At 43.2% G+C, this 12,757-nt stretch overlaps 1 protein-coding gene across 2 annotated transcripts in view; it reads left to right on the forward strand.

The window, feature by feature from the left end:
* Window positions 1-1,855: 1,855 nt before the first annotated feature.
* Window positions 1,856-12,757, forward strand: part of CXADR (CXADR Ig-like cell adhesion molecule) — a 32,269-nt gene continuing 21,367 nt past the window's right edge. The window contains exon 1 of one of the 2 annotated variants that reach the window (XM_053386510.1): window positions 1,856-2,171. In XM_053386510.1, coding sequence (XP_053242485.1) covers window positions 2,117-2,171 — 55 coding nt within the window. In that variant the 5' untranslated portion in view covers window positions 1,856-2,116. The remainder of the gene's footprint in view (window positions 2,172-12,757) is intronic. The other variant, XM_053386508.1, reaches the window with a different exon arrangement.

Raw genomic sequence — 12,757 nt, forward strand, 5'->3', positions numbered from 1 at the left:
AGAGAGCCAAGACTTTAAGTAAGTAAGTAAGTAAGTAATAATAAAGGCTTGTAAATACACACTCCAGCCTAAGGTGTATATTTTAGACCACACTGCTGTATAAAATCCTGAAGTCCTGATCAGAGTTTAGAACTGTTTAGACAAATCAGCAGCTCTAGTTTTTAAACATTTGAGTTCTCACAATGAGTTTGATAACATTTCTAATGCACTGTTAGTGTAACTGTTTAACACGAGTGTTGGTTGGATCTCCAAATCCACTGAAGTGGTTGACAAGTGCAAGTGTGTCGGGGTTTAACAGAGAAATCGAAGCTCCTCTTATGCTGGCTGGGGAGAAGGGTTGGATTGGGTGGACGGGTCCCTCCGCCCAGTTCTGCTGGCTAAACTGACCTGTTGGTGGAGCGATGCAGGTGTCATTCTGCCAGTGCAGAATGTGGGTACCCTATCTGTGGGTAGGAGTGCTGTTGGTAGGGTAGGCAGCAGAAGCCCCCCAAATGAGGTGTTCTGGAGGAAAGAAGGAGATGCTGAGCTGGCTTGGGATCCACTGGCTCTGTGGGCCCACTTGCTGTAGTAGTAGCTCTGCACTGATTATTCAGCCCCTTCTTTCCCTCCTGGCCACTATGAGAGGTAGAGCTGTAGATGCAGCAGTAGCCATGTGGCTCTCTTAAAGCCCCAGCAGTAGGAGCAGAAGATCTGGATTGCTCCCTTAGACCTGGAATCTTTTTTCACTAAACAAGTTCAGTGAGGAAATGCCTAACAGTTCCTTAGGGCAGGGATGGGCAGAAGGTATTTTGGCATCCGCTAGTAGATCCCTAATAATCTGGTATAGGTTGTGAAGGGTTTCTGACTCCCAATTGCTTTACAGTTGCAACAATGCAACTTTTTTCATCTAAGGTGCTGAAATGAAGAAAGCCAACAAGGCTGGCCTTACCATTAGGCAGAATGAGACAACTGCCTCAGGCAGCAGATTGAATGAGGCAGGTAGCATGGGTAAAGTGTTGGAAGGTAGAGCTATACCCTACCCTAATCTGCTGTCTTCAGGTGCTGTGGAGATGTTGTCCATAGCCAGTGCTGGGGTAAGAGTCAACTATCAGTATGTCAGGGTTCCATATGTGGAATATCTTTTTTTTTCCTTTGCCTAGGGGTACAAAATATCTTGGGAGTGGAATTTTGTGCAAAAAACCCCATGATCTTCAGTCATCTCTGGAGCTGAATTCAAACGCCAACATGTGCTCAGAAGCACCCTGTTCCTTAATTTATGGTCATATCCACACCATCCCTTTAAAGCACTATTATGACACTTCAATAATTATGGCTCCTCCCAAAAAATCATGGGAACTATAGCTTGTTAAGGGTGCTGAAAACCCCTATGCACCTCCCAGGGCTACAGTGCCTTATGTAAAGATAGTTAAAATGGTGTTGAGTGTGGGCCTTTGTGCTGTTTGGTTGGGAGTGTTGCTGTAGCAACTCCAGCTTAGTTAGAGCATACCTACCTGAGTGCCACATGGGCAAAAAACAAAACATGGGGATTCTGCGGAAAATAAATCGAACTCGCACTCCTTAATGGAAATTGGAATGGCCCCACTTCACTCACAAACAAGATATCAAAAAGGGGCAGGGGAACTCACACCGTTTATGTGTGAGGCTTTTCTTTTCTTTTTTAAGGTGCTAAGGAGCAAGCAACCCTAGCCATGTCTACTCAGAAGTAGATCTCATTGAATTCAACGGGGCTTACTCCCAGGTGAAGAAGCAGCCGCGCAGCTTTTGCAGCCATTGTTGAGAGAGGAGCGCGCGCGCTGAAAGTGACCGCAGGGGTGTGCGCGGCGCTGCCTCGCCCGGCGGGCATTGCTTGCTCGGTGGGAGGCTGCAAGGTAGGTGGGTGTGAGCTCAGCCCAGTCAGACGCGCAGGCGGGGAAGCCCGTCCTCCGCGGCGAGTCCGGCGCCTGCCTCAGCCTCCCATTTGTGCCAGCGCAGCGGAGCAGGCGGCGGCGGAGCTGTGGCCAGGCGGAAGTGACGGCCGCTTCACCTGCTGGGCTTGCGAGGGTCGGGCCGAAGAGTGTCCGCCGGGAATTTACTCGGGAGTCGCCTCAGCTGCTTCTCCGGCTGGCTTGTCCCCGCCATGGAGTCGCTGCTGCTGGCGCGCTTGCTGTGGAGTCTCCTGTTTCTGTGCGCAGGTAAGGAAAGGAGGCGACGGAGCCGGCACCCTGAGGGGAAAGAGACCCCGCTTCCTCCCCCCCACCCCGCTTCGCTTCCCCGACACTGTTTTCCCTGCGCCCCGCTTCGTGGCGGCCCCCGCCCCACCTTCCGCGCGCGCTTCCCGGGCGCTTCTTCTGCTGGTCTCCGCGGGAGGAGGTGGGGGAACAAAGAGTCGGAGTCGCGGTGGGCAGCGCGCGCGCGTGGGCTGATTTTCGCGAAATATGGCTGGAGGTCCTCAATCACTCAGCGCTTGGGCTGCTCCAAAGTATTGCCTACAGATACCCGCGCGCACTTTCTGAAATAAAAATGTTTTCGGAACTACGGATGAAAAAGAGAGATACGAGCGCCTCTGCTTGGCGCGAAGTACTTCGCCTGTTGGCGGGTTCCCACGTAGCTTTAGTGTTTTAAAATGTGATGTGTGCAACTTCTCTCTCTTTTTAAACCTTTTTTTTGGTGGGCTTTGTTCCTTGGGGGGGGCGGCGGCGAGGGCGCGCTCAAACCGGACTGGCCTCAACCTGGGCTGGCCGAGCGCCTCTCTCACTCTGTCTCTGGTGATTCACCCGGGCTGAGGTCGAAGGCTTTGTTGTGTGTGCTGAACGTCCGTCCGCCGCCCTTCCCTTCCCCACGCCCCATAGCGAAGCCCTCCCTCCTCTGGACTCGGCTGCCAGCCGGAATTTGTGTGTGTTCTTTGCGTGGGATGACTTCTTCTCTTAACAAAGCAAATAAAAGCAAGGCTTCTTCCAGATCCTAGCACCGCCATCTCAATCCGTACAATCCGAACGCGGCAGACTGGCTGTGCCTTGGAAGGTGCAAGGCAAAAAAGGAAGGGAAAAAAAGATTTTGCCAAACGTGGGCTCTTCGACAAGCAGCCAAGCCGGCAGCGCCAGGAGGGCTCAAGGGAGAGAGGGAGGAGGGGCAAAGCTCTCCTTGCAATCTCTGTGATCTGGGCAGCAGCGTGGTCCTTTCTTCTACTCTCTTCCCCTGTGTTTCTGGAAAAGAAAGAAAAGGACACCGAAGATCTTTTTAAAAAAGCAAAATATTGTGCTCTTCAGTTTAGGATTAATTTTTAGCCTCTCTTCAGAATTTGACTCTGTGACTGTAGATTGGGAAGCTAGTTGAATACTGGAAATAAATAGGATTAATAGCTGCATGTAGAGTAGGTCCCCCCCCTTTTTTTTTCTGCTTAAAGGCTGAGGCTATTTTGCGGCTTGAACATGTGAACTTAAAGGCTGCCTTCATCACAGTGATTTTTTCCCCTTGGTATCTCTAGGAAAGAAAACCTGTATTACCGGCTGTACTGAAATAAATCCATAATGCATGGCAAATGCATGTCTTTTTACTTTGGCACAATTCACAAAATGGGCAGGACTGTTTCTTAGTGGTTTGATACGACTTATATTTAGAAGATTCAGTTCCTGAAATCTGCAGGAGGAACAAGACTGGCTGGAGTGTCTATGAAGAAGTCTGGCAGTCTTGAGGCAGTTGCACAATGCACAGATATTAGTGCACATATGGTTGGTTTGTTTTTAAATGGAAGTCATATCCATAAAAAAATTGAAGTGGCTTTCTTCTAGTGTGTCGTCTTGTATTGAACTTGAGATACTGATGGAGCATCTTTGGAAATGAATTGATGTAGATGTTCTGCTCCATGAAAAATGCTTTGCCCACCAAGTATTGGGACTGGAGCATAGGATGGTGGGAGTTTTGTGTGTGCTCTCCAAGTTGTAAATATCTTTGGTATGCTAACTTTTCAATAACCACAAACTAAATTATAAATGTAAGTTTGCAATCTGGATACCTTTGAAAATATAAAAGCCTTTTTGAAGGTTTTCTTCATAGAACTAGTAATGTAATAGTGGACAATTCTCTTCATTTTGAGAAATTGCTTGTAATTATTTCCTCTTCTCAAAACCTAGCTATTAAATTGCATGCAACAAGCAGAATTCAATGCATGCAACACCTGTGGGGTGAAAAGCTATGCAAAATAAAAGCTTTTCAACACTTTTCAGCCCTTTGTTTCCTGTTGAAATGTTTTATGCTATTGTTGATGTCATACATGCTTTGGAACATTACTCATGGGATAAAAATCCTGTCCAGTCATCAAATAATATTTTGTTCAAAGTACATAGAAGTAAAAAACTGATTCAAGTTTTAAATAGCAGCCTAGAATCAGACACCTGTTTTTACTGTGTGGTAATAAAAGTGACAATTGATTAAATCTCATTTATAAGGAAATACTATTTTAACTTTGGTCTGATGTCAACAAATGCTTTCATTTTATCCGGAAAACTAGTACTTATAAAATAGATGGTTCAGAAATGGATTTCTTTCCCAATTGTCACAGAATTATACCATACACAGATAACTTAGGTTGCTCATCAACTGCTGCACTGAAACTTAATCATCATAATTCCTCATGTAACAATGAAGGCATATAATAACACTGACCACTAGTTTATAGTTTGTTAGCTGGTAATTAAGAATTTTCAGAATTGAAAACAGGGTTGTACAGTTGAAGGTTTGCAAATTTTGACTTGGATTACTAGTTAAATTATTGTTTGTAATCTTCATAGAACTCTCCCTGTAACAGACCTTTGGAATTTGCAGATACATTTAGGAAGAGCAAGTGCTTGCTTGCTCTTCTGCTAGACTTTTGCAAATGGAGAAATGGGTTCTGGCACTGCCAGCTTCTGCAAATGTCTAATGGGGAAAGGGAGTGAATCCATGACTCCTTTTCTTCCTCCCAATTCTCTGTGGTGGAACAGGAAATGTTGGTAATCCTATAGTAAGAAAAGCTGCAAAATCCTATAGTAACTAAAGCTGGGGATATAAGGGGAGGGGAAAGGAGTAGTTTGTTTTCTGTTTTTTTACTTACTACAAAACCCAGAGGTGGGACAGAACTCACAGCTTTTGCTCATTAAACTTTTATGGGGACAAAAGGGCAGGGTAGTTAATGTCTCATGAATGGAAAAGCAGGGATTGATTGATTGATTTATATTTATTAAATTTGTATACCGCCCTTCATCTGAAGATCACAGGGCAGATCACAACATTAAAATACATAATAAAAACAAAAGCAAATCAATAACCCCTCCTCACGCAACACATTTAAAAGGCCAAATTCTGAGCATTTGTAAGGTCTTACTTCAGTGTGCATTCTTTTATGTTTAATAAGATCAAATGGAGAAGTAAATCCCTTGTCGCAGTCTGAGCGTTCTTATGTCCTCTCCACTTCATGGGTTCTGTGGGGTGCAATAAGCTGTGTGCTGCTCTGGAAGCCCTGCTCACATTCCAAGCATTTATAAGGCCTCTCCTTGATGTGGATGAGTTGATGTCTAACAAGGTTTGATTGAGAACTATACCCCCTACCTCAGTCTGAGCACTTGTGTGGATTTTCCCTTGTATGTCTTCTCTAATATACTTTAAGGCTGTTCTTCAATAGAAGCTCTGTCCACATCCTGAGCATTTAAAAGGCTTCTGTTTAGTGTTGGTTCTTTGATGCACACTAAGGTTGGAATGAAAAGTATACCTCTTGCCACAGTCCGAGCATTCGTATGGCCTCTCCCCTATATGGGTTCTCTAGTGTGCTTGAAGGCTGGTGCTGTAATTTAAGTTCTGCCCTCGTTCTGAGCATTTATAAGGCCTCACTCCAGTGTGGGTTCTTCCATGTTCAGCAAGCTTTGCCTTGTAACAGAAGCCTTTCTCCCCACATACTTGGTACACGTACGGCCTCTCCACAGTGTGGGTTACTTGGTGTAAAGTAGGGCTTTGCATGAAGCTTTTTTTCACACAGTTCACATTTATAGAGATGCTCTTCAGATGTGGGAGGGTGGTTGCTAGTAGCAAGCAGGTGAGTTAATGTGCAGAACCTTATATATTAGAAAGAAATTAAATTAGGAACACCTAATAAACAGTTAAAGTAAGTCAGAGCAGGCTTTGTAATTTTCCTTGTTACATCTGTTTAATGCAATGGCTCTCAGTATCTTAACCACATTTGATTTCTGATTTCCACAGTTGATGGCTCGACCACATGTTGCACGGATTCTTGTTCTGCATCCTTCTTACTAGTCGAGTCCCTGGAGCATTTCAATGCGTGGAAATGAACAGGATAGTCCATTGGTGGTGAAAGGGTGTCTCCCAGGAAGTGCAAAGCATTCCACTTCTACTACAATGCGGCTCACTTGCAGCCAAAGCACCTGTCAGTTACAGGTGGTTGTGATTGGCAAGGAACCTTCTTTTTGTGGGAGGAAGGATATATGCGAAGACAGATTGTGCCTACTAAAAAGTTGTGAATTGCTGGATTGAATGATTGTTGGCTTCACTTTAATTATTTAAAGGATTTTTATCCTGCCCATAACCTAAGACTTCCCGAGCAGCTTACAGATCATTTAGTTAAACCCAACAAGACAGTCCCTGTCCTCAGGCTTTCAGTCTTAACTTTGGGCCTGTACAGATAATGCAGTGCAAATCAGATCTGATCCCATGTGATTAATCCTAGACATTCAAACTAAAATGTGCACACAGTTTTCAGACGGAAAAAACACATTTCTCAGCAATAATAATTTTAAAAAAATTAAGATGTACACAAACTGTTCACCAATCTTTGTGTCTTAATTTTTAATTTCATTATTTGTTAAGGAAGAATGCTAAAATTCCCATTTTTGCAGTTCTTGTCTGGCAGGCATAACATGTCTTAAGTATCTGATAGCTAAATATTTTATTAGTTTTTGAATTTTGTTCTAGCCTTATGTGTCTAAAATAACGAAAAGACGCTGCAAGGTTTTGTTTTAGAGTTTGTCTTCTCTCTCTAGCATTAGAAAACAAAAATTTAATTGAGTGTTTTATGTTTTAGAAACTTCCTTTCATTTCCCTCAGTAATAGTCTCTAGAGGTCTCTGGAAGTAATTATATATTACAAAGGGAAATGTGGTGGTCTTAATTCTGTGTTTTCTTGTAACATCAAAGCAGTGACAGGGTTGGCAGTTGCAGTGGTGTGGAGATGGAAGGAGGTGCATAAGCTTTCTGCTTCCTACCATTCTCACTGCAAATGCCCAGCCCAGCAAATGTTTACTGGTTTTCCAAAGATGTGGGTAGGATGTTAACTAGCTACCGTGTAGTTCTGCTCTCTCATTGTTAACCACTTTCTAGGTAGTGTTTTCTAGGCAGGCACTGGGCAGCCAATCTGTAGTGGCAAAGGTTTGTAGCAACACCTATATAGGAGCTGGCCGGTGTGACTACAACATAGTCTTCTCTAGGACAGTCCAGCCTCTCAGGCCAGGTGGGTTGGGCTGCAAGAGTACTTTGACACAGAACCTGCGAGCCGCACACTGAGTTCAAATTGTAATACAATAAAATACAATATATACAAAATAAAAGGAGGAATCAGAATACAGTTGTACCTTGGTTCTCAAACGCCTTTGTACTTGTACGTTTTGGGTCCCAAACACCAAAAACCCGGAAGTAAGTGTTCTGGTTTTCTAATGATTTTTGGAAGCCGAGTGTCCGACGCGGCTTCCACTTGAGGGCAAGAAGCTCCTGCAGCCAATCGGAAGCCGCACCTTGGTTTTCAAATGGTTTCAGGAGTCAAATGGACTCATAGAACAGATTAAGTTCGAGAACCAAGGTTCCAGTGTACATAACAGCTTCTAACACAGCACATTATTAATGTTTACAACAACCAGAAAAATCATTAAGTGGTCCACCAAAGACCCTCAGCAATTTTCAAGTGGTGGTGGTGGGGAGAAAGTTGGGGAACTACTGGTATTGAAGATTTACTGAGGAGAAACTACTCAGGAAGAAGACTAGGAACTTTAGTTGACTGGAAGTTTTAGATCAGAAATAGCAGCAGTGGAGTTTGTTAGCACTGTCTCGCCAACAATTGACTAAAACATCCACGGATGTAGATCTATTTTCTCCTTATTTAACTGATACCGCAGCTCCCTTCTTTTCTGGGTGCAAGAAGCTTGTATGTATAGTAGTCACCTTCTCGTTAGTGGTGCCCACCCTGTGGAACGCCGTCCCATCAGAAGTCAAAGAAATAAACAACTGTCTGACTTTTAGAAGACATCTGAAAGCAGCTCTGTTTAGGGAAGTTTTTAATGATTGATGTTTTAATATATTTTTAATCTTTTGTTGGAAACCGCCCAGAGCTGCTGGGGAAACCCAGCCAGAAGGGTGGGGTATAAATAATTACTACTACTACTACTGCTACTACCACTACTACTACTATCACCTATTGACCAATCCTATAATGATGATGATGATGATGATGATGATGATAATAATAATAATAATACTAATAATAATAATTTATTTATATCCCGCCCTCCCCAGCCAAAGCTGGGCTCATTGCCATGTCCTTTCTGCTTCCAAAAAGGTAGCAAATATCAAGTGATGCTCGGTTAGCTCCCTTAAGTGCAGACCATTTCCTATGTAGGATTGTTTTAAGGATTGTAGCATGGATTTCTATAAAATATGATTGAGGCAGCCTAACATTTCTCTAGTATTTTGTCCTATGCTCATGATTCCACTAATGATATGCTCAGTGCCAGAAAACTCTTGACAGTGTGGATGCCGTCAAAAGAGTTTCACATATGGTTAGAATTCACATTGAAGCAAAGACTTATGCTGGCCACCACTGATCTCCAAATGCCCACACTTACTGCCTCCACCAATTCCATAAATGAATAAATGCATACTTCCTAAGGGCAGGGTCATGCAGCTAAAATACCTTTTTTAGGTCGTTAGCATCATCATCCCTTTCCTTGTCCTAATTTTCCATGTGTAACATTCTCTACTTAATGATAATAGGGCTTTGTTAGGTATCTATTTTTTTTAAGGTGTGGGAGGAGAGAAATGTCGCCCTGCATGACTCTCTAGTAAAGTGGCTGTTACTGCCCAGTTGGAACTGCTACAGCTTGCACTGCAACATGGGGCAGTTGGCTTGCACGGTAGCGACATGCAGAGTCTTCAGCTACTGCGAGCCAGCTTGTTGGTGCAGTACCACAGAAGCAAAGCCCCCCCCCCATGGCTGTCAGAGAATGGGGAGAAGGCAGGTCAGCTGATGAGGGAGGGGAGTGTGGACAGGAGGCAATGGCAGCACACAGTCTGGAACTGTTCCCTGGTGCGTTGCAGAAAGGATACTAGGAGGAGAACTTCCCAACCTCTGCTGCAGGTTTGGCTTCGCTGTCCCCTCCCAGTCTTGCCCACTTAATTCTAGAGTGGGGGTGCCCCCCTTTCATGCGGACGCCACTCTGTATACTCCTTCCCATCTCTCTGAGTCCCTTCCTCCTTCCCTCTCACCTGGCTGCTCTTGGCTGGCCCAAAAACAAAGGTAAAAATAACAAAACTGCAGTCTGAGACCAAAAGAAACTCAAACCAGCAACCACAAAAAGGGGCTGTTTGGGAAAGCAGTCTCTTAGCATTAATAATAAGGACGATAATGATTATTATTATCCTATTCCAAGTACTTCCACAATTGGGCCTTTGTTTTTTACTATTCTGCTGAAAAGTGTGAGTACCTAGGATTTCAAGAACTACGCTGTCAAGGAAAGTTTTGCTCATCTGCAGAAGTTTACATTTGCAGCTGAACTAAAAAAAAATCTTCTCTTTACCTGTCAGGTTGCTTAACAAATACAGAGACTCTCTTTGGGAGCTGCAACTATATTTAACATAACTGCAATACAATCCTCCTCCTCATAGAGGTGTCATATGTCCTTGGGAACTGCTGTTAAGAGAGTTGCCTTAGAAACATCTTCAGTCTCTCCCAAGTGGCACAATAGTTACCTGGATTCTGTTTGGCTACTATATTTACTTTTCCAGCCAAGAAGGGATGGAAATAAAAGCATGGTCACACAGAAGTATATTATATCTAATCATCCATCCCAGGTTACTTCATAATGTATGTAAAGTATCAATTTCATTTTTTGGGGGGAAACCCACTCCATTTATCCATTCTACAGTGCTGGCCAGTATCTTCAAAAATACCTTTAAAAGCTTAGTGAAAGGAGGTTTTCAGCTGGTGCCTACAGTCAGATGATATCAGTGGCAGTCAAAGCCCCAGGATGGAGGATGTTCTGTAATAAAGTTGTCGTTTCTGAGAAAGCCCCTGTCAACTCCTAGACCTGCAGATTACAGAAAAAGGGGGTTCCTCCAATTGATTCTCAAAGCACCAGCAGTACAGTATGGGAAACACATTCACTCAGGTAATTTGGCCCTAAGCTGTTCAGGGCTTTTTTATATGTCAAAACCATCACTTTTAATAGGGCTCCATAAGTAAAGGCAGACAGTGCAGGTCTCCCAGCACTGTCATTCCACGGTCCCAAGTTGTTAGGCCTATTAGACCTCCAGCAGCTGCCTTCCTTATGCACTAGCTGCAATCATTTCAAGGGCAGCTCCACATTGTACAACAAATGAAAATGGGTAAAAGCCCTGCTAGATCAGACCAAAGGTCCTTCTAGTCTAACTGCCTGTTCTCATTGTGTCTGTTCACAAGCCAGAAAATGAGCACAATAGCACTCATGATTTCTAGCAACTGCTTATCCTTGAAGTCATGATTAGTAGCCACAGATCACCCAAACCTCCATGATTATGTCTAATTCTCTTTTAGTTGGTGGCCACCACCTCATCTTGTAGGAGTGAATTCCATAGTTGTACTGTGCACAGTGTAAAGTAGCACTTCCTTTTGTTAGTTATTCAAGAGTCTTTGGTGAGAAATTTTATTAAAAACTTTGACTTAGGTTGTGCTGCGAACTGCATGTCTTGCAGTAGGGTGCATGAAAGACATTACTTTTCCCACAATCCAGAGAAACCCTGTGAATATCAGAGTCCTCCATTCTTTCTGGACAACCCATAATTACTCCAATTTGTAAGTGTCCTAATGGGAGATAAGACAGACTTTTCCTTTCCAATAGAGGCACAGCAATGTACTATTTCAAATGCATCTCAAGAGTACCAGCAAAGTACCATTTCAAGCAATGAATTCCTCCACCTCGATGCAAGACTTGTCAGCATCAAGACAGGGACTTCAAATCAGTTTTGGACGATATATTGCTATATTGGCGAGCCCTACACTCCAAAACTCAGGAAAGGCCGTGACATTCTAGGGGCAGGACAAAAAATGGCCGGGGCAGCAAAGCACCAGTCACACTGTTCTCAAGTCAACATGTTGTGTTACAAATATGATGTTGAATTTCATGCACTGCAGCACAAACTAAATCTTAGAACCGCAGTGCACAGGGGCCAGAGTGTTGCATCAAACAGTCAAGTTGGCAAACATGCATTGCTGCACATGTCAGCAACTGGTGAGATAACAAATAACGCTGATGCCATAGGCTCCCTCATTCTGTTGATAATTCTTTTGACCACAGGACTGACTGGCTGGTGCTCTCTTTTACTGCAGCTGAAAGAAAACAAATGTTTTCTGAATTTGATAAATGTGTCTCAGTAGAGCAAGGACATCAACTGTTTGTTGCTAGGAGAAATGTTTGGTTAACTTTTAATTAAATTAGATTCTGTATTTGTTCAGAAAATGCTGTGAACACACTAGTTTTTAATAATGGAGATATATTTTTATTTATATATTTATAGTTTTATTTTTTTTATGAGAACCAGGAGTATATCTGTTCAACTGCAGAAAACATTAAAGCTGTGCTGTGAAGTAACGTGTTAAAAAGTATTTGCTATGACATAATTTACTGTGAGGACTGTACTGGTAAGGACTGTATCAAACAATGTATAGTCCCTGGTAAGGACATACATCAAACAATGTATAATTTTCCAAGTAAAATAGATAACAGCTCATGTAGTAGGATTTGACTTTCCTTGCCTCTGCCCAGTAGCAGGTTTTCAGTGTCTGCATTGGAAGGTTGCTGGGGTAAGTGTGGGCTCTCTGAAGCAGATTTTGGAGATCCCCATTGGGTTGCAGAAGGTGAAGTCTTCTTGCATAAGTAATTCTTCTCTTCCAACGTTGGATTCCTCCCAAAACTTATACATGAAATTTCAGTTTTAATTATGTGTTTGATTTATTTATTGCTATCTTGACTTTAAAGATCTATGAAGATGCTGAAAACAACACAGTTTGGTTCTGTCCATGCTAGCTTAAGAAAAGAAATAGACATTTGTAGTGTAGACTATGAGCTTGAGTTAATTACAGGCAACAACTGTCTGATGCACGTCTGTGCATGTGTACATCACGGCGAACTGGAAAAGGAGGTGGGGTGGTCTTATGTGTGCTCCGTTGTTGCACGCATTGGCCTGGAATGCAACCTCCACACAGATTGGCTGTTGCCTGTATTAGAATGTGGTTCTCTGAATATTTTACTTTTTAGTAATTAAGTAGTACCCTAATTTTACATGAAGGAAACTAGTGTGAAAGCTCTTGTGGTGGTATGCTTTTCATGTCTACCTGGTCTGCTCGTATATCTAGCCCAGTGTGGTGCCCTCTAGTTGTTTTGGACTACAAACCCATCAGCCCTAGCCAACATAACTGCTCTGACTGGGGTAGTGAGAGTTGTAGTCCAAAACTTCTGGAGGGCACTAGGTTGGTAAAGGCTGTTTCCTATATA

Source organism: Podarcis raffonei, chromosome 4 (genome assembly GCF_027172205.1).
Source record: "Podarcis raffonei isolate rPodRaf1 chromosome 4, rPodRaf1.pri, whole genome shotgun sequence".
Classification (NCBI taxonomy): Eukaryota; Metazoa; Chordata; class Lepidosauria; order Squamata; family Lacertidae; genus Podarcis; species Podarcis raffonei.